The 26,152-nt window shown below is 37.2% G+C and overlaps 1 protein-coding gene across 3 annotated transcripts in view; it reads left to right on the forward strand.

Annotated features, from left to right (window-relative positions):
• Nucleotides 1-26,152, forward strand: part of LOC106919069 (partitioning defective 3 homolog B-like) — a 218,251-nt gene that overhangs the window by 159,541 nt on the left and 32,558 nt on the right. For all 3 annotated transcript variants that reach the window (XM_088002255.1, XM_088002260.1, XM_088002257.1), the window contains exon 22: nucleotides 2,489-2,609. In XM_088002255.1, the coding sequence (XP_087858381.1) occupies nucleotides 2,489-2,609 (121 nt within the window). The remainder of the gene's footprint in view (nucleotides 1-2,488; nucleotides 2,610-26,152) is intronic.

A 26,152-nucleotide genomic window follows, 5' to 3' on the forward strand; every position in this document is an offset into this window, starting at 1 on the left:
AAATACTTGAAAGACACCGCAGTTTTTGAAGCTGAAATACCTATATTCTTCTTTGATTTCTTGATATCTTTTTTGACTTGCTATTGGTTGGTATTTGCAAAATAGCCAATCCAGTAGTGCAATTAATTTGACTTGGCACTGCTTGGCTCTGTCACCAAGGGTGGAAAGAAGGATGACTGTAGATGTTGGTACACTTTTTCCACTGTCCATATTGATGGATATTAGGGTATTTTTAGTGTTTGAACTATTAAAATAGTCACTTATAAACATTTTTAGAAGAGGAATAAAAAAATCTCCAGATTTTAATAATTTGTGGGGCGACTGTGGTTCCTAACCTTGACAATGCCGGGGTTCTGTTGTTTTGTAACACTGGCATAATCACTTGATTTTGTATCTCAATCTTTCTGAATCTTCCTTTTGGTTTATTTTTCCCCCAACATTATTTCATTTTGTTCAAAGGTTATTAATTAAAATAACAATAGGACAAAGTGGAGTCTTCTACAGAAAAGCATTTACCACTGATGCATGTCTGCTTTCACTGGATGGCTTAATTAAAATGTTAGCTTTCCCATTACTTTTTCCTGATTTGTAAATCTTATGGAATTTATTCTATTCAATATTATTATTATTATTTTTTTCTTTTAAAGTATTATTTTTAATGTAACCAACCAACTGGAACCTTTTGTTGAACAAATGAATAAAAAAAACAAAGGAACAATTGGGATCCAATAAAATGTTTTGCACTGTCATCAGGTGCAGTTTCCATCTGATTTCTCTCTAAATGCATTCTTTCGGAGTGATGTTTTGTGTTACTGCTGACACAGAGCTTCTTTGCTTTTAGGCTGAAAGAGCAAACACACTCACATGCACACACGCATAAAAAACTAGATTATGTGTCACTGTAATGCAGCATCCTTTTTACACAGAGGACTATGTGTCCACGCAACTTCTTTGAGACTATAGATTTTGTCTCTTGTGAATGTTTAAATACCCTGTAGATTGAACTGCAGCATAGTGTCTAATTTAATGTGCAATCAATTGTTTTAAAAATGTAAAATTTGAGCTGCATGGTGACAAAAAATGTCATACTCTTATCAGATCATGAGTTCTCAGCCTGAATATTTAATTTCTATTATTTGAGTTTGTTATAGAAGGTTTTTGACTGGGAATTTAGCAAAAACAAATATCCACAAACAAAGCACGGAGCAATATTCATTCATGATCCCTCAGAAGGCGTTGTGCTCACAGAATGTCCTGGAGCCATTCTGAGTGTTTTTTTTTTTTCTTTTCTTTTTTTGTATTTGTATTTGTGTATATTGCTTTTTTTCAGACTTTTCATAAATCACCTGATGTTCCACCAGCGCATTTTCCCCTCTTGCTCCAACTCGGTTCATGAAATTGCAAACTGCATCTCTAATGTTGCATATGACCTCATACTGTATGTGTATGATATGACTTTCTGCATTTCCATTATGTGTGGGTGAGTGGATATGTGTGCATGTGCATGACTCACAAGGGTGCCCAGAGTTCAGCGTTGATATGCTGTATATTTCCTGCGTTGACAGAGAGAATATTCATGAATTGATTGATGGTTTTGTTTTCTTTCCGGTTGCAAAAGAAGGGGGAAGAAAAAAGGAAACCGAAATAGATGCAGGCAGTGAGAGTGATCAAGGGATTGGAGTCTTCATCCCTGCAGTCCAAGTTTTGAAGTTGATGTTGGAAGTACTACTGTGTGAATGAACACATGGCTTGTTTAAGCGTCATCACCATAGGGATGATTGTTCAACAATAATTTCCACAACATGTCAACTTTGGTCAAAACACAACACCCGGAAGCCAGTGTCATTCTGCCATCATGCATTGAAATAGTTTGTTTTGGTAGTTTAATATAACAAATAAATTCTGATTTTTACAGTTGCACCTTCTCAATTCATTAAATACGCAGAAAAGTTAAAAAAACAAACAAACATATGAGTAATTCGTAATTACACTGAAAACTTGCTACCTACACCTGTTAATCAGCTAGCCCAAAAGTAACTTATTTAGTGAGTCGTCTAGCTTTGTGCTTTTTAATAAAAGCAGAACTTAATCTTGAGTTTTCTGTCACTGTACACTATGATATCCAAACTTCCTTGAATAAACTTCAGCAGCTGTTCTGTTTTTTTTTTTTTTGTTTTTTTTTTGTAACTTTTGGTCAGTGTGGATGCTGCTTTCTGATTTCCCCTGCAGATCAAATCTACCTACAAGTTGTAAAGTTCTAACACTTCACCTTCCTCCATGTCAAAAAAATAAATCGAGACACCCTGCCAGAGTGAACATTCAAAATGTAAAGGTTGGAGTGTTCGGACAAACTGGAAAAGAGATTTGTAAATAATTTTTTTATTTATTTTCTCAAAACCTGTGTTTCTGTGTGTGTTTGCCTCTATCTGTCTGGACATCTGCATCTACCTGTGTGCTCATACGCATTTGATTATGTGTCTTTGTGCAGCAACATGGACCGCATCCAGCTGCTAAGAAGAGAGTATCAGCAAGCGAGACGAGAAGGAATGGTGCCGCCGTATGAAGAACTGGACCTACGACGCAGAGGTCACGACCCCGACCCACACAGGGTACGTAGCACGATCACAACCTGACACTAACAGGTCGAAAAAGAAATACACAAAAAGTATTCAGAGATTATCTAAAACACAGTTTTGAAATTACATTTCTGTAAATCTTCTTTGGGATGTCTCCATCCAAGTGTCTGTGAGTGGCATGCAGTGTACTATCTTACTCCACTTCAGCCATCAGAGTGATCACCGGCTTTACAGTGTCTGCCAAGTGATCAAGGCCCTTTAGCTGTCAGAGTCAGGTGCTCTTTGATGCGAGCGGCTCCTGTGGGTATTGGGCCGATCACACTGATATGATCCGCTTTCCCCTAAGAATGACACACAGAGAAGATAAGTAGAGGTTTGAGTCACTTGTCATCTCGGTGGAACTGTTTTTCAAATCACAGACTGATGATAACACATCCACACAAATCTACAGTCTGCCTGAGTCACTCCTGGAAAAAAAAAAAAAATCTGCCTTTGATAAAGTAATATCGCTGCATTAATAGTTGGCTACTGCACTCACATCAGGTGTCATTAGGAAGCTAATGAAGAGACAAATCTTGGTAACTTTTTTTCATAAAATCAAAATAAGCAATTATTTGAAAGAAATTCATGTTGTAGAGAGGCAGAGATTCATTTAATGTCTGCGGTTTGAAGAAGCGAAGAATGAAAGTAATTACCTTCTGACCAATCAAATTTAATTCCTCCCCATGGAGCTACCGTTAGCTCTCTGTAACTAGCTGATATGGTATCACAGTGGAATCAGTAAAAGGAGTTTTTCAAGTCGGATCCTTCCTTTTTATTTCCACATGGTGTCAAACATTATTAATGGTTGGTTTAAAGATGAAAAACCTCATGCATTTGCACTCAGAGCTTTCATACCAGCCGTGTCAGACCGAGGGTGTGTGCATAGTTGACGAAATACAAACCTTCTCATGAGAAGAGGCTTGTGGTTGCACACATCTTAAGGCAGCTCAAGAGCTTTAGAATAAGACAAAATTAATTTATCCAGCATGTTGTGTTACATGAACACAACTGGGCCCATTGCAAAGCCCTAGTGTTGATTAATCATTTAGTTTGATTGATTACCCAGCCCTAAAAGGCACCATTTGTAATTAATGAGATTTTCATTATTTAAATGGGAAGCTTAGTTTTATCAGTTCTGCTTCTAAGCTCCCAGTTTGTATTGAGTTTTACTCAGGTGAGGCCTCTCTAGAATAACGAGGTGGTTGTGCATGCTTATGACCCTTGCTGTGTGTTATCTTACATTATGTAAATTACTTGTGAGTCTTGCTCTGAATATGGATACAGTTTGAGCTTGTAAATCAAGAAGTGCAGTTTTTCCAGACAGTGTTGCTTTGAGAAACATACATATTATGAGGTTAAATATTGTAATTATCACTTGGAAAAAAAAAATATTGAAATGCTATCCCGACCCCACTAGGGACAAGGGTGTTAGAAGATGGATGGATGGATGGATGGATGGATGGATGGATGGATGGATGGATGGATGGATGGATGGATGGATGGCTGAGTGTGTGTGTGTGTGTGTGTGTGTGTGTGTGTGTGTGTGTGTGTGTGTGCGTGCGTGCGTGCGTGCGTGCGTGCGTGCGTGCGTGCGTGCGTGCGTGCGTGCGTGCGTGCGTGCGTGCGTGTGTGTGTGTGCGGGTTACCTGTAGAGACCTTTAAGTGTCAGGTATTATACTTTCAGATTAAGGAAAGTAATTTTTAAATTACTTAGAGAAATACAGTTTGAAGTTTTACACTTGGTAAAAAGAAAGAAAAGAAAATAGAACCGGAGATCATAGTTGCAGCAGTTACCACTGCACCTAACAAGCCCATCTCATTAAGGATGACTGATTTAGTAATTAAACCAAAAGTGATTATTTACCTGACTGGCTTTCTGTGCGAAAGGAAGTGGGGAGAAACAATGGTTATGATAGTGAGCTGGTGGCAAGCTAATTCAATTTCACTTTTATTGGTTTGTTTGCTTCTCCTTAGGACCTTTTTATTTTTTGGAAAGGGTTTAGAGAATATTTATGAGGAGTTAAAGTGATGGAAAGTTATTCGCAGAGAGGGTGCACGAAAAAGGAAGAGATAAAGACCGTCATAGAGAGAGTGTTAGCTCCTCCTATAACGTTGCCACGGTATATTGAATGTGTTTGCCTTTTTTCCCCCGTGACTCCATTACCATTTCATTGATTCATGGTTATGGGTTAGCTGTCTCTGCTAGCACAATTATGTTTGCCTAAAAACAATTATCAAGCAACAAAAGCCACACCACAACTTTGTTTCCGAGTGAGTGCATTCTGTGCTTGTGGGAGGATGTGTGTATTTTGGAAGACAACAACAGACTTTCTCCCTAAGGAGAGGGGAACTAAATCAACAGGGCGCTGTGCTGTTGTCACATACAGGCACTCTTACACACAATCCTACATAGAAGAGACTTTGTGGGAGCCAATTGTTGTTGTGGGCGGTGTGACACAGCTTTTAGTGAAGGATTTAATTATCTAGAACAGCTTTCGTAGAGTTTTTAGACTAGACTAGACTTAGTTCATTTACAATCATTTAAGTGCTAATCCCGTTTCATTGTGTGATTTCAAAAACATAAACAACTTGAAAGAAGAAGAAGATGTAGTGCTTTGTGATGAGGATATCATAGTATTATATTACTTACACCCACATTAGAGTTTTTTTCTGTCAAAGGACTGAAAAAGAAAGGTCTGAGAAGTAATAGACTTTTTTTTTTACATTAATGTATTTTATTATACTGTCAGACAGTGGTGGGGACACTTCTGCTAATCCACTAGCTTTTTAATAGTTTATATCTTGAGGAACAAGATATGCATGTAAATACAAAATGCATTATACATTATAGAATAAGGGATTCAACATGGTTGAATTTAGAGCTTTAGCATTAGCTTCTGCTGAATACTGTGTATGGCTTTAGGGTTAGAGAAACTAGTTCATTATTTCTCTTTCCTGGGAATTATATAAGAACTTTACAATGTCACTGAGGGGGCCTTGAGTGTATGTTATCAGTAGATAACTCATGGTTCAAACACATGTTTCACAAGTCATGGAGGGGGTCAGTCCTCAGTCTGACGCATTTTCCTTCCCACGAAGCTGAAATGTAGCCTGGCTGGAACCTGACCTTGAATGAATGACTTGAGAGGTTGAGAAATTCCTCCTGAGAAACCCTCAGATGCCTATGTCATGGCTTGCAATTTAGCCTCACTTTGCAGTTACTTTCAACAGCTCATGCTAGGTGATAAAAATATGCCTCCCCAAGCTCGACAGATGCTGGGGATTGTGCTGAATTTGACAAAATCCTATATTTTCTCTCCCTGCCTGTCAAACTCCACAGCAACTGAGCTCATTCAGTTTCTCTCTGATGACTCTATCCTCTTCGTCACAGTTGCTAGGCCAAGCAGTTCACATGCATTTGCCTTTCTAATGCTGTTTGTTGTGGCGTCTCAACAAGCTCTCCAGTGGTAAACTGTTCCCAAAGAAGTAGCTAAAATTTAGCTTGGAAGTAGCTTTTATAACTTTGCTCTACAAACCTTTTTAGGTATGTACAGTGGGAGATGTTGAAAATGATTTGTTTTCTTGAATTCAAGTTTTTTTTAAATCGAACTTGTAAAGCTGGAATTTACAAACAAATAAGGAAAACAGGTCATCGCTTTATAATTACTTTAAATAACAATGGACACCAGTGCTTTGTAATTCCACTTTTTAATACTTTTAGGCCAAAAAAATATCTTCTTCTCTCCTCAAGTTGTCAAGTCAACATGTCTTAATTCACTTGCATTTTACCACCAACTCAAAAAACAGCATGTTTGCAAACAAGATATTTTTATTTTCAACAGAAAAACACTCAAAAATCTCATAACATCAAAAACTATTGGGCACTTTTTAATGTTTGAATCAAAGCCAGAAAACAAAATCCATTGACGTATTACATATTGCTCTCTTTATGTGACTTAATAAAACATCCGAATGGTTATTAATGAGTCAGCCATTCTCAAATGCTCTGTGTGCATCCACATTGTTGTGATGGACTGTATCTCACTCAGCAGCCCCTCCAGTTGTGTAAAATATTCACATGAATGGATCTTTATTACTCTTCCGTTTTTCTCTAAAATTCAATTTGCAAATTCCTCTCTGCCCGTACTGGAGCTATGTGTGAACGTCTCCTCTGTGCCCATACAGAGGATCTTGTTTCACATCCTGTTGACCTCGACTGAATTCCCTCTACGTTCAGAACCTTGTCCGGTCCTCTCCTGTGTGTACACAACCTTGTGTACATGTTGTTTTGAGTCTGTTTTGGAGACTTTCCATATGAAGGCTCATGGAATAGTTTCTTTTTGTTCAAGGTTTCAGTCCCTTGAAATGGGTCCAACTTTTTCTTTAACCTTGCACCAGCAAGAAAGAGGTACACCATTGTGTGATTCACAACAGAATTAAGGAAAACCCCTGCACTCTGTCTTCATACGTCTGCAAATTTACATCATGCTTAAATATTCAATTCATAGAATTTCTTTGTTTAGAGAATTTCATTAGGATTTTTACTGGACTGGGTTCCTGAAATTTTTGCCAGTAAAAAGTTTCCATAGAGTTCATGTGAGTAAGATCCCTATTTAACAGAAAACATGCCTTATCTTGATTGGAATATTTAAAACAAAGCTCGAGAGAAGCTTTAAATCAGACAGCACTGCTGTGGTATCGACACAGAGTATTTGTATAGTGAAGACAAAGAGCCTTCTTGGGATGATAACACAATTTAGTGCCGTGATCTGTGTGTATGTGGGTACATTAGTCACGAGTATCAAACAACCAAGAGCCATGACTAACAATGAACACAGTTTTTCCACCACGCAGAAGCAGAATAACACATTGTGAGTGTGATAATATATTACTGTTTATTTTAAAGAGTGGGTCGGTGGTAACAGAGTTTACTTTATAAGATTTTTCTAACAGGATTCCTACGCAGTCTGGAAATGTCTTATAATTAAGATGTTTTGAGGTATGTAAGGAAAAATCCACTTATCTGTGAATCCAGCCGTCCGTACGTATGTCCATCCATCCAGCCAGTTTTTCTTATTCATTATCAAAGTACCTGGTGTTTTCACAATTGATATTTGAAGCTAATACAATGCTAAAAGTATTTCATTCATGTTTTACATGTTCACTATTCTACAACTACTTTAGTGCTTTTATGCAGCTGCCTTTCTCTGTTTAGCAAACAGAAACTGAGTCTTTCCTGGGTAAATAAATGTTTAAATAAGTAAAGCAAATTCATACTGAACAGTTGTAATTAGAGCTGCACCATACAGTGGACACAGCAGATAGAGACAACAATCTCCTGAGAATAACTGAAATCTGCGAATATTTGAGACCTCTTCATAAAACGCATATCGCTCTGATTTAAAGGGGGGTATTATATCTTTTCTTGGCTCATAGTGATATTTTATACCACAATCAAGGAACCATGTTATGTCCAGTAGTTATAAAAATCATGTTTGTATCAAAGCAACTTAAAAGAAATTTGACTTTTAAGTCAATTATCAGTCTGATACTTGATAATTGGCCTCTGTCTCTTTAAAAAGTCTTTCCGACACTAATTGCTGCTGCCACTAGTCTAGTGGAGCTGCGTGGGGGAGGTTTGCCCTGTGTGGTTGGAGCTCGGCTGGGGACTGGAGCACCAAGGCAGACATTTGGGTGAATACATGGCACATTGTGTGAGCTGGTGTTAAGGCCCCTGCAAATGGCTGCCATGGGAGTTTCAAAGATTCCTCAAACATGCATGAATGAGTCAAAGCAACAATTTGGGTATGTGTTTGGTGCAGTAACACTATATTTTTTCATATAATATTTTTTCATATTATATGAAGCTCAAAAAGGTGATTTTGCATTATGCAGACCTCTTTAATAGTAACAGTGGAAAGCCTAGCACTACCGCATAAGCTAACATCCATAGTCTTCCTTATCGTTGCTCTTGGGGGATACAGCCAATCAGCTGCAAGGGAAATAAATGGTGCTTCTTTATAAGCTGTTTGCAAACAAACTAAAACAGAAACCATGAACTTTTTTCCTCTCCTCATCTTAAGTTAAAATTTGTTATCTTCAAGTAAATGATATCTGGAGGAGGTCAGGTAGATTTAAGTACCTCCTCACGTCTGCACCAAAAGTATGGATTAGTTTTCATCTGAGGAAGGATTGTGGAGACAGTAGACTGTTCTCCTTCAGAACCCAGCCTGTTGTTCCTAAATTTGTCTGCTGATGAATTATACTTTAAAATAAAACACAAGAAAATCTCTGCATCTCTTAACATGTGTTTTGACTCTTGTTTTACATATGATTAAGCCTTTAGAATTAAAGTTTGTGTGCTGGCGTACAAAGCCGTTATAACAATGTGCAGAATCTGAGCTTGCTGGCAGTGATGGACAGGACATGTGGGACTGAGTTTACAGCAGGTAGTTTTAGTTACAGTTTCTGCTTGAATAAAAACCCCTTTGTTAGAAAAATGCAATACATTTGTTCCTTATGAACATGCCACAGGCCTCTAAAACCATACATTTTCTCAATGCAATGAAATGTGCATGCAGTTAGATTTAGTTCTCATGCTGGGAGCAAAAAATAACCATTTGGCATCCCTGTTTTCACATACACATACACAGGTGCGCACACAAAACCCTTTTTTCATGACCTCGAAGCAGTTCATGTGATTTCAGCCATTACAAAGCTGAAAATGCCAGGCTACCTTGGGTGTTTTATTGGTGGACAGGCAGGGGATTAAACCCCCAACTCTCTATTAACAGAAAGAGACTGTAGTAAACCTTGCAGCTGAGTGCGGCTGGGTTAAGTGAGACATTTATGTTTCACATAAAAACTGTTTTTTAGCTCCCCAAATATCCATGGTTTTCTCCATTACCTCCACTCTAATAGTTTTCCATCATATTTTGTTTAGTTCATGGTCTTCCAGCATTATTTCTTGTTGTTTCCTATTTCTCTCTCTTCAGCAAGAGGTTCATCCTTTTTGTTCATCATATTTTTCCATTAAATATGGCATTGGGATTGAAAGGCTTTTGTTGGTTGCTTTAGAAGACTCATTTCATGTGTGTCCATCATTTTATGCATACTTTACACTCTGAAGTACACGGGTATTGTGAACGAGGGAGAACTGAACAGTGTATGCTGTCAAGACCAGAACAAGGGAAAAACTACTAAAGAGAGAACAGCAGAGTTATATTCTCCAGCTTTCCTCCACTGTTCCAAGCAAGGCTATATTTCTACTGTGTTATTAATGCCAGATCTGTGTGATCATAAATCTACTGGAAAATACTGTACCATTTACCCCGTCACCAGACTGCACTGTTGGCAGCCGGCACACGCAAAGCTTGGAAAACATTTTCACTATTGATGGTTTGCAGGAGAATTGTTTCAAAATGGCCTAATATGTAATTATTTTACTTGTTTTGCATTAATAGCCTTACATACCCATACACACATATTAAGTAATGAATATACAGTCATTTAACACAATCATTTATTCAAGCAAATACAAATGGTTGATTATGCCATCATATGGACTATTTTAACTGTTTAAACCTACTCAAACACAAAAGCGATGTTGAAAACAGTTTTCTTTCACTCTATCTGAATGCGGCCTCTTTAAAATTCACTGCCTTTTTTATACTAAGAAAGCCTTTTATATATACGATTACATTAAGAATTACATTTTACACAATTGTACAAATTGAGTTCCTGGAAGAGAATCAATTTAATTTTGTGACAAGTCAGCATATTTCCAGAAACAGCAGAGTAAGGCTTGTAGTCCTGCGTTGGCTTCAGTGCATGCGAAAACTGACTAAGTGCATAAAGGAAAAAATACCTAACATGCATCAGTCAGACTTGTTTCCTGTTGAGTCGAGATAGAAATGGGTAAAAGACAAACACTAAGAAAGACAACCTCAATCACATGTGAGCAGCACTCTGTACCTGTTAATACCCTATTTCATTTTCTCAGGTTACAACCACAGACTTCTCTGTACTTATTTGGTCATTTTTGGGACAAAAGTAGAGTAAAGTGGAGGGAAAATGTTGAATGGTTTTTAAGATGTCTTACAAATAAAACTCAGAAAAGTGTGAACTGGACACCTGGTGGGCTAGAAACCACAACAGTTAAAAAACTCAAATACTTGTGACACCTTTTAAAAACCCTTATAATTGGCCATTCTGATGGTTCAAACTGAAAATATGCCTTAATATGTATCAACATGCCCTGTGAAAACCATCTTAGCACTACTGCAAAAGCGAACATTTCCTTATTTCAGCCAATCAGTGCCAAGGAAAATAAATGGCATTCCTTCATTGGCTTCTTTGTGAACATCAACTAATAGCGTGTCAAGCAGCATATGTTCCTTTTAATGTTTTAGATATTCTCTATGGAAAAATACATAAATTAGAAGCTTGTGAATAATTTGGAGTAATGTTACACAAAAAATCTGTGAATACTGGACCACTTATAGGCAGGGGTTTACTATGCCAAACACATTTGTTCAAACCCCCGTTACTTTGATATACCAAAATGAAATCCACCTATGCATAGTTTAATCTTGGTATTTATCGAGCTCTTCTGTGAAATGACATTTAAAAATATATGTGCATCATAAAATGTAGAACCTCACATAATGTCAAATTATAGTCAACATCTTAAAATCTTTATGTGCAATATCTCAACCACAAAGGACTGCTTCAATACAGTATTGGGTTTGATATTATATTTAAAATATCACGCATTGCCACTTTATATATATATATGTATGATGTACAATTGGCCTGTGGCCAATATGATAAAGCTTATGAAGAATAATAGGAATATCATGCAACGGTACAAGTCGGACCGAATCAAGAGATTATGGGTTAATTGTAACACCAGAACTATTAGAGAGAAAGTTGGGGTGAAGTTCAAAGCAAGATTAGTTTATAAAACAAGGTATAATAGAAACATACAGCCAGAAATGCAAAGGAATGGTTTAGATCACAGCATATTCATATCCAAGATTGCCCCAAAGTACAGACTTAAATAGAGCTGGAAATTTATTGCAAGGCTTACAAGCTGATGTATGTTGACATTCTCCATCCCATCTGAGTGAGCCTGAGCTTTTTTTCAAAGAACATTGGGTAAAGAAAATAATATCCAATGTTGAAAGCTGGTAGAGACATGTCTTTAATGTCTTACAGCTGCAAATGTAGGTACATGTGGTTCTTCAAAGTATTAAATTAAGGGGCACCCAAATATAAATGCCATACATATATGTATTTATTCTTATTTCATTTTTATTCCACTTCGTGTTGATCTATTGCATAGAATCCCATTAAAATATACTGATGTTTGTAGTTAGGATGTGATAAAATGTGAAAGAGTTCAAGGAGTGCAGCTAAAAAAAAAAAAAAAAACACTGAATAAAGTTTCAGTGCGGTGTTCATGAATTCGCTCTTTGCAGTCAGAGAGCCCTCTGTGAGATCACACAGTTTATCCAAATACCGTTTATTATGTTGTCCTTATAAGGACATGAAGATCATAGGAACAGTACAAATGTGCTGAATCAAATGGAACAGAAAGGAAACTGGGCAGATGTTCCAGACAGGGCAGCTGCAAAACACAAAAAATTAAAATAAAGAGAGAAACAAAAAGGGGTATCAGAAGTGAATCATCAAAACGTAAAAAAAAAAAGGTCCCATACATTCATTCCTTGAGAAAATCTTTGTGTTTACTCTACAAACAGTCTAATATCGCTCTATGTTTATGTCAGTGTACAGGGAAAGTAGACACGATGGGATCGGTGTTAACCTACTGAACTAGTGTGAATTTTTTTCAAACTAGCATTTACAGAGATATTTATGTTATACATCCACTCAGGATCCCAACCAGGGAAGAAGTACAGCACAGCCCTGTAATGTTTCTCTGTCTGATCTTTCTACAAAAACATGGTCGTTCAACAAAACTGACATGCTAGATCTTGGCAAAGGTTTGCATTCCAGTAAGACACAAAACAGAAACGTGGAGTCACAGTTCAGACTCAAATCCAGTCTGTGGTTAAAATTGAGAATTGCTCCTGACACATGATATTCATCCAATCTGTCTGTGCTTGAGATGTTTTGGCAAGCTACATGGGTAAAAAGTTATAGTCTGTAGATATTCAAAGTAGACATGCTGCAAAAGATTGTCATTTTATCTGATAAAAAATAGTTCGGCAAAATGCACTGTTGGTGTGTGACTACATATTCATATAAATGTTATTTTGCAAAGTAGAATTGGCCAAATTACAGGTGTCTAGATGTGAAAATAGAGTTTGATTCAGGATTGGCCACGTTGGCTAAGACTACCGTGTCGTTATTCCTCATTAGAACGGCAGTGCTCCAACTTGGTTGTAGCACATTTGGTTCCACTGCTGCAATGCGCTGGAAAATTGTGGATAAGTTGATTGCTGGAAAACTAAAGGAGGTTGTGAGCTTTCCAAACTGGAGCTTAGATATAAAGTGTACATTTTCCTTGCCAAGGAGAAGTTCTGGCATTCTAAACTCCACACTTTAAATTCTCAGTGCGGTAGGTACATGAGATCAGCGAAAAACACTTTGTGATTGTGGATATGAAATCATGTTCCTGGAGGTAACGCTGACTTCTGACTGGATTCTCTGAGATTTGATTGCTGCACCAAATGTGCCAAATTGACCAAAGTGTACATTTACCTACATCAATTTGTACTGCACACAAGCAAATGATTTCCTCCTCCAAAGAAAGACTAAAGGGTCCAGCATGGTCGGACCCATGTCTAATTGTTTTGCACAGACCTTTCATGGTCCACAAGACACACCCAAGCTTCTCTTACGTCATAGTGTTTTATAATGTGTGTGGTTTACAACAGGACAGTAAAAGCAATCATGGCAGAGAGGAATGACCATTACAAGTTCACAACTTCAGAGGAGGAAATAATTGATGAGCTTTATACTTCAGAACGTACTTCTTCACGCCCTCGAACAGTTGCTCCTCAAAACCTGCTCTCTGACTGACAAACCACAGTCCTGACTGTCTGTGCACAGATAGTCTGAACACCGTCTGAACAGCGGCTCAGTTCTGTTTTCCGCATAAATGCAGACACCCATTAAATTCAGACCAATCAAACAATAAGGGAACAAGGGTAAGGTTGCCAGTGGGTTGACAGGAAGGGACAGACACCATGATCGTGAGAACAAAATGACACAGTTTTCATCATGCAGTTTGGCTCGTGGAAGTGCAGAAGGTTCCTCGGCTGCAGTAACATTATTAAGGCGCCCACACACATTTTTTTTTTCCCCAAAATTTGCCACAATCCAGCACTTTCAAACAATCTCAGTGATCGAAGAGGCTGAGTGGAGGTCATAATATGGTGAAAAGCGGTTTCTTAAGTTGATTCTACAAGGAACTTCTGTGAGTCTCTCTTAAGTGATGGAAATACGTCTGCAGGTATGCGTGCTCAATCTTAGTAAGGAGATACATGTTGGCATTTCATTAAAAATTCTCATGCCAAGGGAATAACCACTCTGAGTCAGGGTCTACCCTGCCAAGCCACACAACCTGCTTTTGGTTTTCTCTGGAAAAGTGTAGACAGAAACCTGATGTCGGTGTAGATATTCTGACACACTAACACACACACACACTCATCACCTGACTCATGTGGTGTTAAAATACCCCTAATGATGTTTGACATTCTTCCTAAAAGTGTTGGTTAACTGTTTTTAAAAACATCTGCTATTAACATGTGCGCATTTTTCTTAAAGCAGTTTATCAAGTGCTTAAAGCCAATTTGAACAGTATCAGTGTAGTCTAAATCACTTTAAAGTTGTGTTCTTGTTTTGTTATCTGCAGTCCCATTGCCAAACATGGTGTGGAACCTTTTGTGCAATCTTTCATAGTTAATTGACTCAATATAGATATATTGGAATTAAGTTCTTTAGAGGGGTTCAGAGTATGTACTGCCAGCTGGATGGAACAAGGTGTTATGGTGTGTAATGTGAGGAAATGAAAGAACAATTTAAGGACAAAGCGAAGTCAAACTTGGAAAAATGAAATGGGAAGGAATGAAACGAAATAGAAAAAGTTTAAGAAGATCAAATAATCGAAACGTTGAACTCGGGGAGGGGAGAGCTGGTGAGATGCTGAGATAGATAAAATCAAGAAAAAGCAGATGGAGTGGAAAAAGTGAAATGGAAAGTGTAAATGAGCCAGATGGATTAGGGAAAGGAAAAAAAAGACTAAAAAAGGGGGAGTTCTGCATTGGGTCATTATGGAGGAATGTTAATATGATTAGTGAATGACTGACCTCGCTGTCTGGAACTGGTGCCTGGTTGGTCTGATGACTGCTGAACGTCTGTTTCACACACACACACACACACACCCTAAAATACAAGGATGAATGCTGACATCAGACACATACACCAACGCAGATGCAACACACACAAGAATGAATTCATGCTCCCACGTTCACTGGAAAGCAGACAAAAAGGCAGAATGAGTCAACATGCCATAACTTATCATCTGTTTTTAAAAATTCCTTAAAGTCTGACTCCAGGGTTTGGGTCAAGATCTACAAGTAATAATTAATCTTAACTAAATAGGTTCTCAAATCACTACTTCTGTAATTTGTTACTAGAGTAAAAATACTGCTAATCCCTTTCTACATAAGAGAGGCTATTGAACAACATTTTGACATGAGTTTTATTTGTATTTATTAAACTTAAAAACCTCAGTAAGTCTGCTGCACCAAAGAACTTGGAGTAGAAAAAAAAAACAACACCTTGCCTAAAAGGAATAGTGTGTTATTCACTGACAAGTGAACAAAGAAACACAATGACTTTGAGAGACAATAACTTAGGCATTGTATATTTGTCTAACTGAAACTACGATATAATCCTCAGACTTTGTTTTTAATTTACCTGTCAGAGGTATGGGCAGACATTTAAGAACTCCTCAGATGTCATGTGTACTGTGCTGTGTATGTATATTGTTAGACTTCATCTTGTACTCGTGGAAATAACTGCAAAGATTCCTGGATTCACGTTTTAATTATATTCTTCCAAACACCTAAGCTCTGCGTCTGCTTTTCAGGTTTAAACTGAACTATATTAAGATGACTTGTGGAAATATCACAATGTCCTTCCGTTTTATAACAAATGAATCAAGTTTAAAACTTGGTAAATACTTTGTACGGTAGTCTGCATCTATTTTCAGTTCAGTATTTGTGGATTCATGTGTTGGCAGGTTTTTCTGTGGAATGTAGCTCCTAAATCATTTGCAGACAACCCGTCTATTCGCACATTTCTTCATGAGTACAATTCTACTTTGCATGTTGACTACTGTTTGCAAGTAAAGAACCACCATTCATTTTATTTGCTGCTGATTGGCTGTTACACCAAGAGCGGAAATAAGAAAGACTGTAGATATTGTCTTCTCTGGTAATGCCAAGAACATTTCCATTTCCAATGCATATTAAAGTATAGTTAGTACAAAATGGGCATTGTTTGGTTTTCACAGATTTTAGTTGTAATCCCAAATCTTTACAAATATTGAGAGTCCACTGTAATTTAAACAAAACAATCCTGGGATTGATAAGGTGCACTGTGTTTATCATTGGTGGCCGCTGCACCGTAGGCCAAACAGACAACAACTTGTGTTCGTACATATAACACAATTTTTTTCATCTTTTGCTGAGTTTTGTTGTCGACACACTAGCTGTCGTTTCTCAACAGCTGTTGTTTCTCGTGTACATGAGAACACACTGTATACTGCTGTTTATGTATGAGTAAGCAAAGAGAAAGTGTGTTTGTGTGTACTTAGAGATTGTGTACGTGCACCTCTTGAGGTTCTGGGAAAAAAAAAACTTCTTATGCTGAAAAAAGGTGAGTCATCTGATAGATAAGAACTGCTGAGGGAGAGAGGGGAGGAAAACAGTTGGTGGAGGGAGTGTAGGGAAACCTTTTTAAAAGTCACTGAGTTGCACAATATGAGGAGTTTTAAGAAACTCAAGAGATGTAAGGCGAGGCACAGAAAAAGATTGTTGGCTTAAAGTCTTTGCTGAAGAACTGCTGCATGGCTCAGAGGAGTAAAATCTTTAGGAACAGCTGGAACACCAACATATTCATTTAGGTTTTTGGTGAAGTAGTCAAAAGTGTAGTTAATCCTTTTTATAAGCTGTGCCATTTAAGGTACATACGGTATGAGCAGTCCAAAAAGTATGATTCAAATTGATAAGGACATTTTTAAAAATCCCCTTTGCCAATAAAACTTCATAAAAAAAACTTCATAAAAAAACAGAAATTAGACATTACGTAAAATCAATATTTTTAATACAGAAATGTGGTCCAACTAAAACTATTTTCATGTACTATATATTCACTTTTTACATGTTTTTTTTTTTTTTTTGGGGGGGGGGCTGCATTGTGGCATGGCACCTGCCTCCACCTCGTTTGCACTGTTGATTTCTCTCATCGTTCTCTTAATGATACTTTTTTTTATTAATATTAAAAAGCAAATAGCCATAATTTTTGCAGGTTTTACAAGAAAAAATTGTGTGTATTTTTTTAAATTCTATTTTACAAACAAACAGCTCAGAGCCAATAATTAATGCTTGGCACAAGCTGGTACCTAACCATCTGAAGCTGCGTTACCTGGGCAACAAGCAGATTTGTTGGATGCAGAGCGCTGCATCACTGACTTTTTATGCAAAGCAGCAAAACTTTCACTCATCAACAGCAATGCAGTCCCATCCACTCACCTACCTGTTGCTACTCCCTGCTGGTCACCTGGATAAAAATAGTCTCTTCCACTTTCCCACGCTTAAAAGAAATAAAGTTAAATCGTTGCTGTTATAGTTTTGGTACACATATCATAACAAGATGAGTCAACTTCATTCATCTCAGATTCACATCAAGATGAAATGGTTGGAGTCTGCTGACGTCATTAACCAGCAAACATTACGCTGGATTTGTTGGTGTTGTTTTTGTGAGAAATAAAGAAACAAGTGTACAGTTGAAATGCTGGGAAGTTTCTGCTCCGTATCATCAGTAAAACTAATTATCTGTCCATCTCTTTCATTTTTCTAAAACTATTTTTCTTTATATCAGTAAAATTATAACTTTTCTCAAATACAAATGTTTATGATGTAGCATGAAAAGCATTTTATAAAATCTTTTTTTTTTAATAGTGAAATGATGCCTTTGTCCTTTTTAAGCTCAGATAAATTAGTATTGGAAATTCTGCTTTATCTGGCATTTAATAATAAAACCTAAACTGAAAATGAAAACCTACTTCCTTCTTCATAATGCCAACATTTAAGTGGTGCAAAGTTCACTGAGAACTCTTTAGCTTAAATGTATATGCACATATGAGTCTTCTATTAAATATGATATGTTGTGGTTTAGCCATTTGAATTTTTATCTATTTTTTACCATTGATGTCATTCAGCCGTTGGTTTTTTTTAGAAAAAGGAGAGATTTGTTTCCAACTGCTAACTCAAATGCATCCAGCCTCTTCATTGAAGATGTCTCAATAATGTTTGGGAGTTTCAGCCAAGTCCCTCACACTACCTTTCTCACTCACACACACACACACACACGCACACGCAAACAGACTTCTACCCGCAGCCCCCTCCTTTCCTCTCTGTCCTCCCATCTGTGGGTTCAGATGAACAGAAGTCTCCTGGGGCTTTTCATTGGCTGAGCTCCACGCTAAGAGGCGAGCTAATTGGCCAGCTGGGGCCCGGACGGTTGTTGGAGACAGGGCATTGGCCAGAAGTAGGGTCAAGTGACAAGTCATTGGTCAGATCGGGTTAGTAACCTGGCAACATTTTAGGTTCTCTCCCTTGAGAAAATCCTGGTGAGTGATTAAAAAAAAAATTCAAGGACTCTTGATCATAATTTGGTAACAGCTTTCTATTAAAAATTATTCATTTGCAGCATTTCGGTAATATAAAAATGTGTGTGCATGTTGCAAGTCCTTGCAGCGTTAGTGTGAATTTGCAAATAACCCTCAATGATGAGGTTCCTAATTGTTGGAAGGACTCAAACACCTTCATCTTCACCAGATTATTAATCCAAACAGCCCAGTTATCACAGCCAACTGGTTACCATGGCAAGCACAAGTGAATGGATGTCAAATTTTTTTCTCTCCTCTTTCTTTTTGTTAGTCTTTTAGCAAGCTGGGGAAAAATACATCAGTTTTATTAGCTTTCATTAACCATTTAAATGTATGTTTTTACTAGAGGCTCGGGCCTCCAGTAGAGTCTTTTCTTCTGCATTTACAGTTCTTCACCTCAAGCTTCTCCTTTTATGTCCTAGAAAAAGTTTCATTTATATACTCTGGAAAACAGGAATAAATTCAAAAGATCTGCAAAAATATAATCTGTGGCCTCTGTCCAATGTCAGACTGCAGTTTAGAAGAACGGCGTTTTGTCACAGCAGCACCATCACAGTTATACTACTTTTATTTATTTCACAGTTGATATTATCTCTATTTACTAAATACCACAGTGACATCAGGAATATGTCAGAGATGCATTTTAGTGTCTTAAAAATTCAGTCTTGCATACATTTTCTCAGTAATTGGTAGAATTGCCTATGAACTGCATGACTTGATTCAAATGTGTTAAGTTTCCTTCCACAAGCTTCTCACAAAAGTTTGCAGAGTTCTGGGTCCTTCTTTCTGATAAAACTGTTGTCACGTTTCGCTTCCACAGACTTTTGCAGATCTACCCACTAATTCTCTATAGGACTGGGTCCAGGGCTTTGTGATGAATTAGAATTCAAAAGCACAGAACCTTGTTTACTTTGTGACGGGGTACTTTATTTGATCTAGGTTTTATTAGAAAGCTTTATGTGGTTAAGTTCAGTAAATTTTAGTACTTAGGATTTTTCCAACTTGATCAAGGGGTTTCACGTTGTAAAGCCTTGCTGAGTTGACTTAAGTCAAAAACTTTCTTTTTTTCCTGGTTTTATTTTGGTTTTGCATTTGTTTGCAGAACCACTTTGGATTCACTGAATGACTGCTCAGGCCTCTAGTAAAGTTTTTTTTCCCCTAAAAGTACCTCATTGTTGCAAAATGACGTGCTAGAAGTAACTTAATGTTGTTTTCTGCTGCCTAAACAAACCATACAAAAACAAAAAACAACTCTTACTTTTTGCACAACTTAAACCTCATGACTTCAAAACAATAGTACTTTTTTACTTTTACCCTCTTCCTGTCCTTCATAGTGGGTTAATATTGATCCGCTTCCAACTTTTCTGTTAAGTAGAGGAGAGGGAGCTAATCCAAAGGAAATGAGAGGTGAAGGTTAGTCACCAAGGATTAGTCTGGTCCCAGGACATCAAACGTTCCATTCCCACCCAGGAGATAATCATAGCCACGTTGGCCAGGAAATTAAGTGGCTGCCTTCTGGAGGGTTTCCTAATCCCTGTCCTGTTCTCCTCTTACATTTTTCTTTCTTTCCCAACCTTGGTGCTTTTTTATAGGCCCGTTCAGCTTTTCTGGCCAACCTAACCTTTGACCTCACCTGGACCAGAGCTAAACCCTTGCCACGGTCAATCTGCAGCATATTGCTTATGTCTGCAAAACAATGTCTGTCTTCATTTCTTGGGTGATTTTTGATGGATGACCCTATCTTTTTCTTTTGAAAGTAATAGCTGATGCTTCGGCCAAGCGCAGTGTTTATGATCGATTGAAAACTGTGCAGGGATGTGTTTTTATTCAGGTACAACCTTAACTATTTAACCTTCAGTGAGTAGTAGGATTGATACCAAAATGCACATGTTTTTTTTTGTTGTTGTTTTTTTACATAAATATATGTACGTAGTTCAACACAACTACTATAACCCATAAGTTTCTACAAATCCAATTCAAAAGTTCTTCAACCCTTTCATGACAAGCATCTTTTGGACTTTGTGGTCAAAGTTACAGAAAATTTCTAAAATGCCATCATACCATTTTTACGATGTAATGTTCACTAAACACGATGCCAGAAAAAGCCATTGGGTCACAGGGATTTTTTCCTGTGTCAGTAACTCTCCCTTACCTGTTGCTGTATACTGTTGGTCTGCTAACTGAAAGACAGCTACTAGACTGTTTTTTCCTGGATTTAACAAAAAATAATTTGACCGTGTGGTAATATTTCAAGAGCCCTAAAACACAGTCATGGTGTGGAAACTGAAAGAGTGTTAGTTCATCGGTCTTGAGGTGACATTGTTTTAAAATAAAGCAGGTGAGCTATTAGCCGAATGACTTATTTCTTTACTTTTTTTTCTATCTAATGCCATTTTACTTAATGTTATAATACTATGAGAATCTCAAATAACTCATGCCATGCTCTTAGTATAGTATCTTTTTGGTGTTTTGACCTTCTGGAAATATGATAAATAGCCAGATTCTTCTGGTAGTGTTCCTGTGGAACCTCATGTTCTTATGTTTACATGGTCCAACCAGCACATTAGTGGCATCCATGCTTCATGATGGATGACATGTCATTTTCCCTCAGGATTTCCTGATACTTGATTAAATTGAGGTTTCCAGTGCCAGAGGAAACAAGCATTTCCAGAGCATCACTGAGCTTCTTTCTAGGCATGGCGTTCTTTACAGCTTATTCTTTATCCTCCCTCTTTCAGACATACCACTGATCAATAGATCCAAAAGGTTTCAGTAAGAAATCATAAAACCTCTATGGCTTATTTATGTACTTGAGAAAAAAAAATTGGAGTGAAGAGATGGAGCCTTTCAGCTTTTAGTAGGTGCCTTACTATGAAAACAGAGACCTCTGTGGCTGCTTCCATAAAGACTTTCTGCAGTTCTTTTGCCATCAGTTGCGGATTTTCAACCACCTGCCTCTAAGGAATCTGGTGGACATCGTTGGTAGCCTCTTTTGTTTTATTTTGTCAGGTCAGCATAGCCGCTTTTCCTTTAACTTTAGACTTCTGAACATTGATTCCTGCTGTATTTTTAGAAATATTTACTCCCTTTTCTGCAATGTTTTGATTGTTTTCTTTGTGCAAAGAAGTGATTTCTTTTTTCTGAAGGTTTTGGACATTGAATTAGTGACACGCAAAGTTATTGCTAAGAGTCCTGGTATCTGAGGTGTTCTCACTTAAGCACTCCTGAACCAATTAATGAAACCCATTATTAGTTGCTTCAAGTGCTTAATGCCTGATTTGGGTAAAATACTTATATAATATTAGTTCTATTTAGATATTTAAACTGCTTTTGTGTTTGATCTTCTGTTCAAACAACTGAAACAGTTTGAATTTCACCAAAAATAAATGAATATATTATATTTTTTATGAAAAATAGGCATTCATCACATTTTCAAAAGATAACTCTTGAAATATGTAAAGCATGCATTTCATTATGGTTAGATACCAGTAATCAGCTTTTCAGTTTCTGAGAAATTTAAAAGTTGGCTCTTACCAGAGGAGGTTTCTTAGGGGTCATTAAAAGTAGGCCAGGAAGGGCTTAAGGTTTAGAGATTCCCTATTTGTCTGCATTTCCTCTCTGGTAGGAACCACAGTAAGAACAAATCACTGCCGGTGCCTCGTGTATGTGCCGCTTTATGTGTTTATATCTGGCAGTGTACTCAGGTCCACATGGTAAATGAAAGCACAGCATAGAAAAGGGATTTTTTTTCTCACTCTTTGCCTGCCATGTCATCGAGTACAAAAGAAAATGCAGCCTCCATTTTCCACACTTCTTAGTCCCCTTTTTCTCTTTATTTCTGCTGCCCCTGCTGTCATCTTTTCTCGGATGAAAGCAGCACATAGGCAGATGTTAATCATTTGGTGGCTCTATGTTATTACATCAATTCATCTCTGCAAAATGTAAAACGTTAGCAATTTTATGTAAAGATTAAAAGATCTGAGTTTGAGATAAAAAATCGTTTTTCCCCATCATATTAAATTTTATCTTTCATTTCATTTAGCACATTTCTCACTGCTTATTAGTTATTTTGATATTCATTTTCTTTAATAAAATGATCTTTTGAACAACCCAGAAAGAAGTCGGTTTGTAAAGACTGGCATCATAAACTGGTAAGGAGAAAATGTTTATATATCAATTACAATCGTTCCCAATTTACACACTTTTTTTTGGGAAATAATAACTTACAAGTTATTATTGCTGCCTAAACTGATCTATACTTATTGACACTGCTGTTAAAGATGTATGAAAAATGTTAGTGTATTCTTCCTTGTTTGTAGGGGCATAGTCTCACTGAAATGTTTAATATTTTATATTTAATAAATATTACTGTAGTCTTTTAATCAATGTATATTTTACATTTTCATGTTGACCAGGGTTTAACCACTAATTACGATTCCAAAATTTTCTGTTTCCTAGTAGAATAAATGTGAATGTCCATTTTAAGTTAGGAAATCCCAAAAAGGGCTATTTGCTTAAACCTGTCCATTTAAGAGCAATGATTAAGAGGTTTGCTTTTATATCTTTACATATATACTACCATGCTTGGTTACTGATCTTTTTTCTTTTATCTTATTTTAACTGAAAAATAAATACACATTTCAGTTAAAAATATACTTATTTATAAGTGAAAATCTTAAAAATAAGTATAAACATTTTGTTGTAAATGTGATTAGATGAGTATCCTCCATCTTGCCACCAGCCTTAGTAAGGTTTGATGGCAAGGAAGTAAAAATAAAATCTCCGAAGCTCATTGTTTTAGAACTGCAGCAAAATATGTCATCTTGTTGTCTCCTTGACAACCATTAGATGCTTTCTGTTGTATCTGCTTATTTAGTAGATTCAAACAAGGGGTGATTTTTTTTCTCCCAATGTACAATTATAACTTATAAAATATCAAAGCATCTTACATGTTTTTACATATCTTGATCAGGCTGGTGTACATGTTGTGTATTAATTTCAAACTTTAATGAATGAAACATCTTGGTAATATAGTATCTTTTATTCACCACCACCGTCTTATTTGTAGGATTTTTCGATGAACAACTTGAGAAATGACACTTTTTCAAATGTCAAAATATTGTGATTTTGCAATACTACTCATTGTGAATACTTTGATAAGTTTTTAATTTGTTAAACTTATTGTTATGGATAAAAACAGTGACACTGTTTACATTTGGAGTTTAGCTAGAATTCAAGCATATATTTTAGCTTGGTTGGAAATGTGGAAAATCTAATCAGAGTTGAAATACCTCAACTTGCTGCTGTGACACCTGAATCTCCCCACTGTAGGACAATAAAATGATATTTCTGTTCTAATCTATAGACAGAACAAACACAAGACAAACAGAGCTGAGTGGGGGACCGGGGGGGTGAAGCACAGAAAAAGTTAAAAAGAAATAAAAACTGAATCTGGGAAATGCGAACTGAGGAGACAGCGGCACTGGAGAGGTCAAGACTTTCATAAAATTAAATGGGATAAAAAATATATGAGGAAGGCACAAAAGTCTCCCCAGCCATCATCAAACCCCTGACTGGAGCCAATCGTCAGAGAGACGAACTGAGTTTGTGTGAGAGGCGGAAGGAAAGAGTGCCACTTTCATCCTATTACAGCTCCATCTAACCTTCCACTGAAGCCACCTGCTCCCACTGTCACACAGTCATAATCTCAAACTCACACACACACACACACACACATACACACACACTCATGCATCTCACATTTGGAGTCTCATATCCAGACTGTACGTTGAAACACATTCCCTGATGCCAAGCGGTATAGATGTTGCTGAGCAATGTAATTTTGGTCCTAATACCGCACTGAGATATCATAGAGTATTAGATAAATAAATATAAAAATCCTGAAATTCAAAAGCAGCTGTGCTTCTCCCTCTTAAGCCACTGATACAATGGAAACTGAAAAGCAGGTTGAAATTCAGCCTTCCTTCATCTTTTCTATTTCTCAGCCCTCTCTCCCATTATGTCTTGTCTTCGTCAGGTAATTGTCTCCCCTTTAACCTGTACCTCCTTTGATTCTCCTATGCTTCTGTCTCTGTGACTTCCTTGGAATTCACCTGCCTTTGTTCCGGCTAATCCTCAAAGGAGGAACTTTTTTTAAGTCTGGAAGTTTGGGGTAGAAAGGAGGCACAGATGGGAAGTGTGGGGAGGGGAGAGGTACAGGGACATACTATCAGGGTGGCAGGGAGGAAGTGTGGGGGGCTTGGCTTATAGGAATCCAAATTATCTTCCTGCACTTTTCTAGCTCGCTTTCTCTTCATTTTTCTCCCTTTTCCTTTTGTACGTGGCATCACCCGCGAGTCTCTCCTCCACTCCGTTTCGCTCGTCTTATCAGCTCCCCACCTTGCACTTTCAAGGACGAGCTTAACTGTTAAGAACACTAAGGACTGGATAAACCTGTGTGTGTGTGTGCATGTGTGTGAGTGTGTGTTGGTTTTTAACTTGCGCTGTTTTTGTGCTATTAATTTCCCGTTGCGTCTGTGTCATTGAATAGTAGGCATTAAATATGGTGTGCCTTCACATGTGTGTCTTCTTCTTGTCTGTGTGTGCTTTGTGTGTGTGCTTCCCAGGGCTTTGCAGCAGAAACTAATCCTATCCTCTCTTCTATCGCCTTACTGTACCTTCCTTCTTACTATCATTTATTTAACCCCATCTCGTTTCTTTTTCCTAGCACACTCATTTTTTTCCTTAGAATGCCTTGCAAAAATATTCACACCCTTGAACTATGAACTTGAACCTCTTTTGGCATGTCACAATGATAAACCACAATTGATTTTATTCTGATTTTGTTACAGACCAACACAAAACAGTGTGTTTTTATTTGTAAAATAAGATTTTACAAATAAAATTCTGGGATAAAACTAACTTTATCCCAGAACCATTAAATAAAATCGTCGACAGTATATTACGCTCATTAGTTCATTGAGTCCAGTTTTGTGTAAGATAAACGTTGCCATGGTGTTATTAACTACTGAACCATGGATGGAGTCAATACAAAAACACATCACACTTTTTATTTTTTTTTGTGTAAACTCCTTGGGAAACTACTGATCTTTAAAGTACCACAGTTAAGCTCTACTTTGTGTTGGTCTACCACATAAAATCCCAATCATTTGTTTATAATGTGGCAAAATGTGAAAAAGTTCACAAGAGGGAAAACGTGTCTATGCTTTAGGTCCCAAACCTTTTCTTCTCCATAAATTATTTTACGCAAATAATTACTACAGTCTTAAAATAGATTCCCGGAAACATTGGAAATTGCATTTATTATTCGCTATGCTTATTATAAAAAGGTTAGAATAATTTAATCTGATTTTCTACTTAAGATAAAAAGTGTGGCTTCCACCATGAAAACTATTTGGACCAATTAAGCCTAATCTCTTTTAATTTGAACTCATAAAACTTCCCCTAATATTTCATTCAGTTTAGGAAAAGAATGAAAAGTGTTTGCCATTGCTGTCAGTTGAACTCTTGTGGGGGATAAATAACCAGATGCAATTACAGTCCTCCGTGTTGTTCATTTGTGGTAGACCGTCAAAGCAGATCTGGT

The sequence above is a fragment of the Poecilia mexicana genome, unplaced genomic scaffold, assembly GCF_051168715.1.
Source record: "Poecilia mexicana isolate PSO_F unplaced genomic scaffold, ASM5116871v1 scaffold_2, whole genome shotgun sequence".
In the NCBI taxonomy this organism is placed as follows: Eukaryota; Metazoa; Chordata; class Actinopteri; order Cyprinodontiformes; family Poeciliidae; genus Poecilia; species Poecilia mexicana.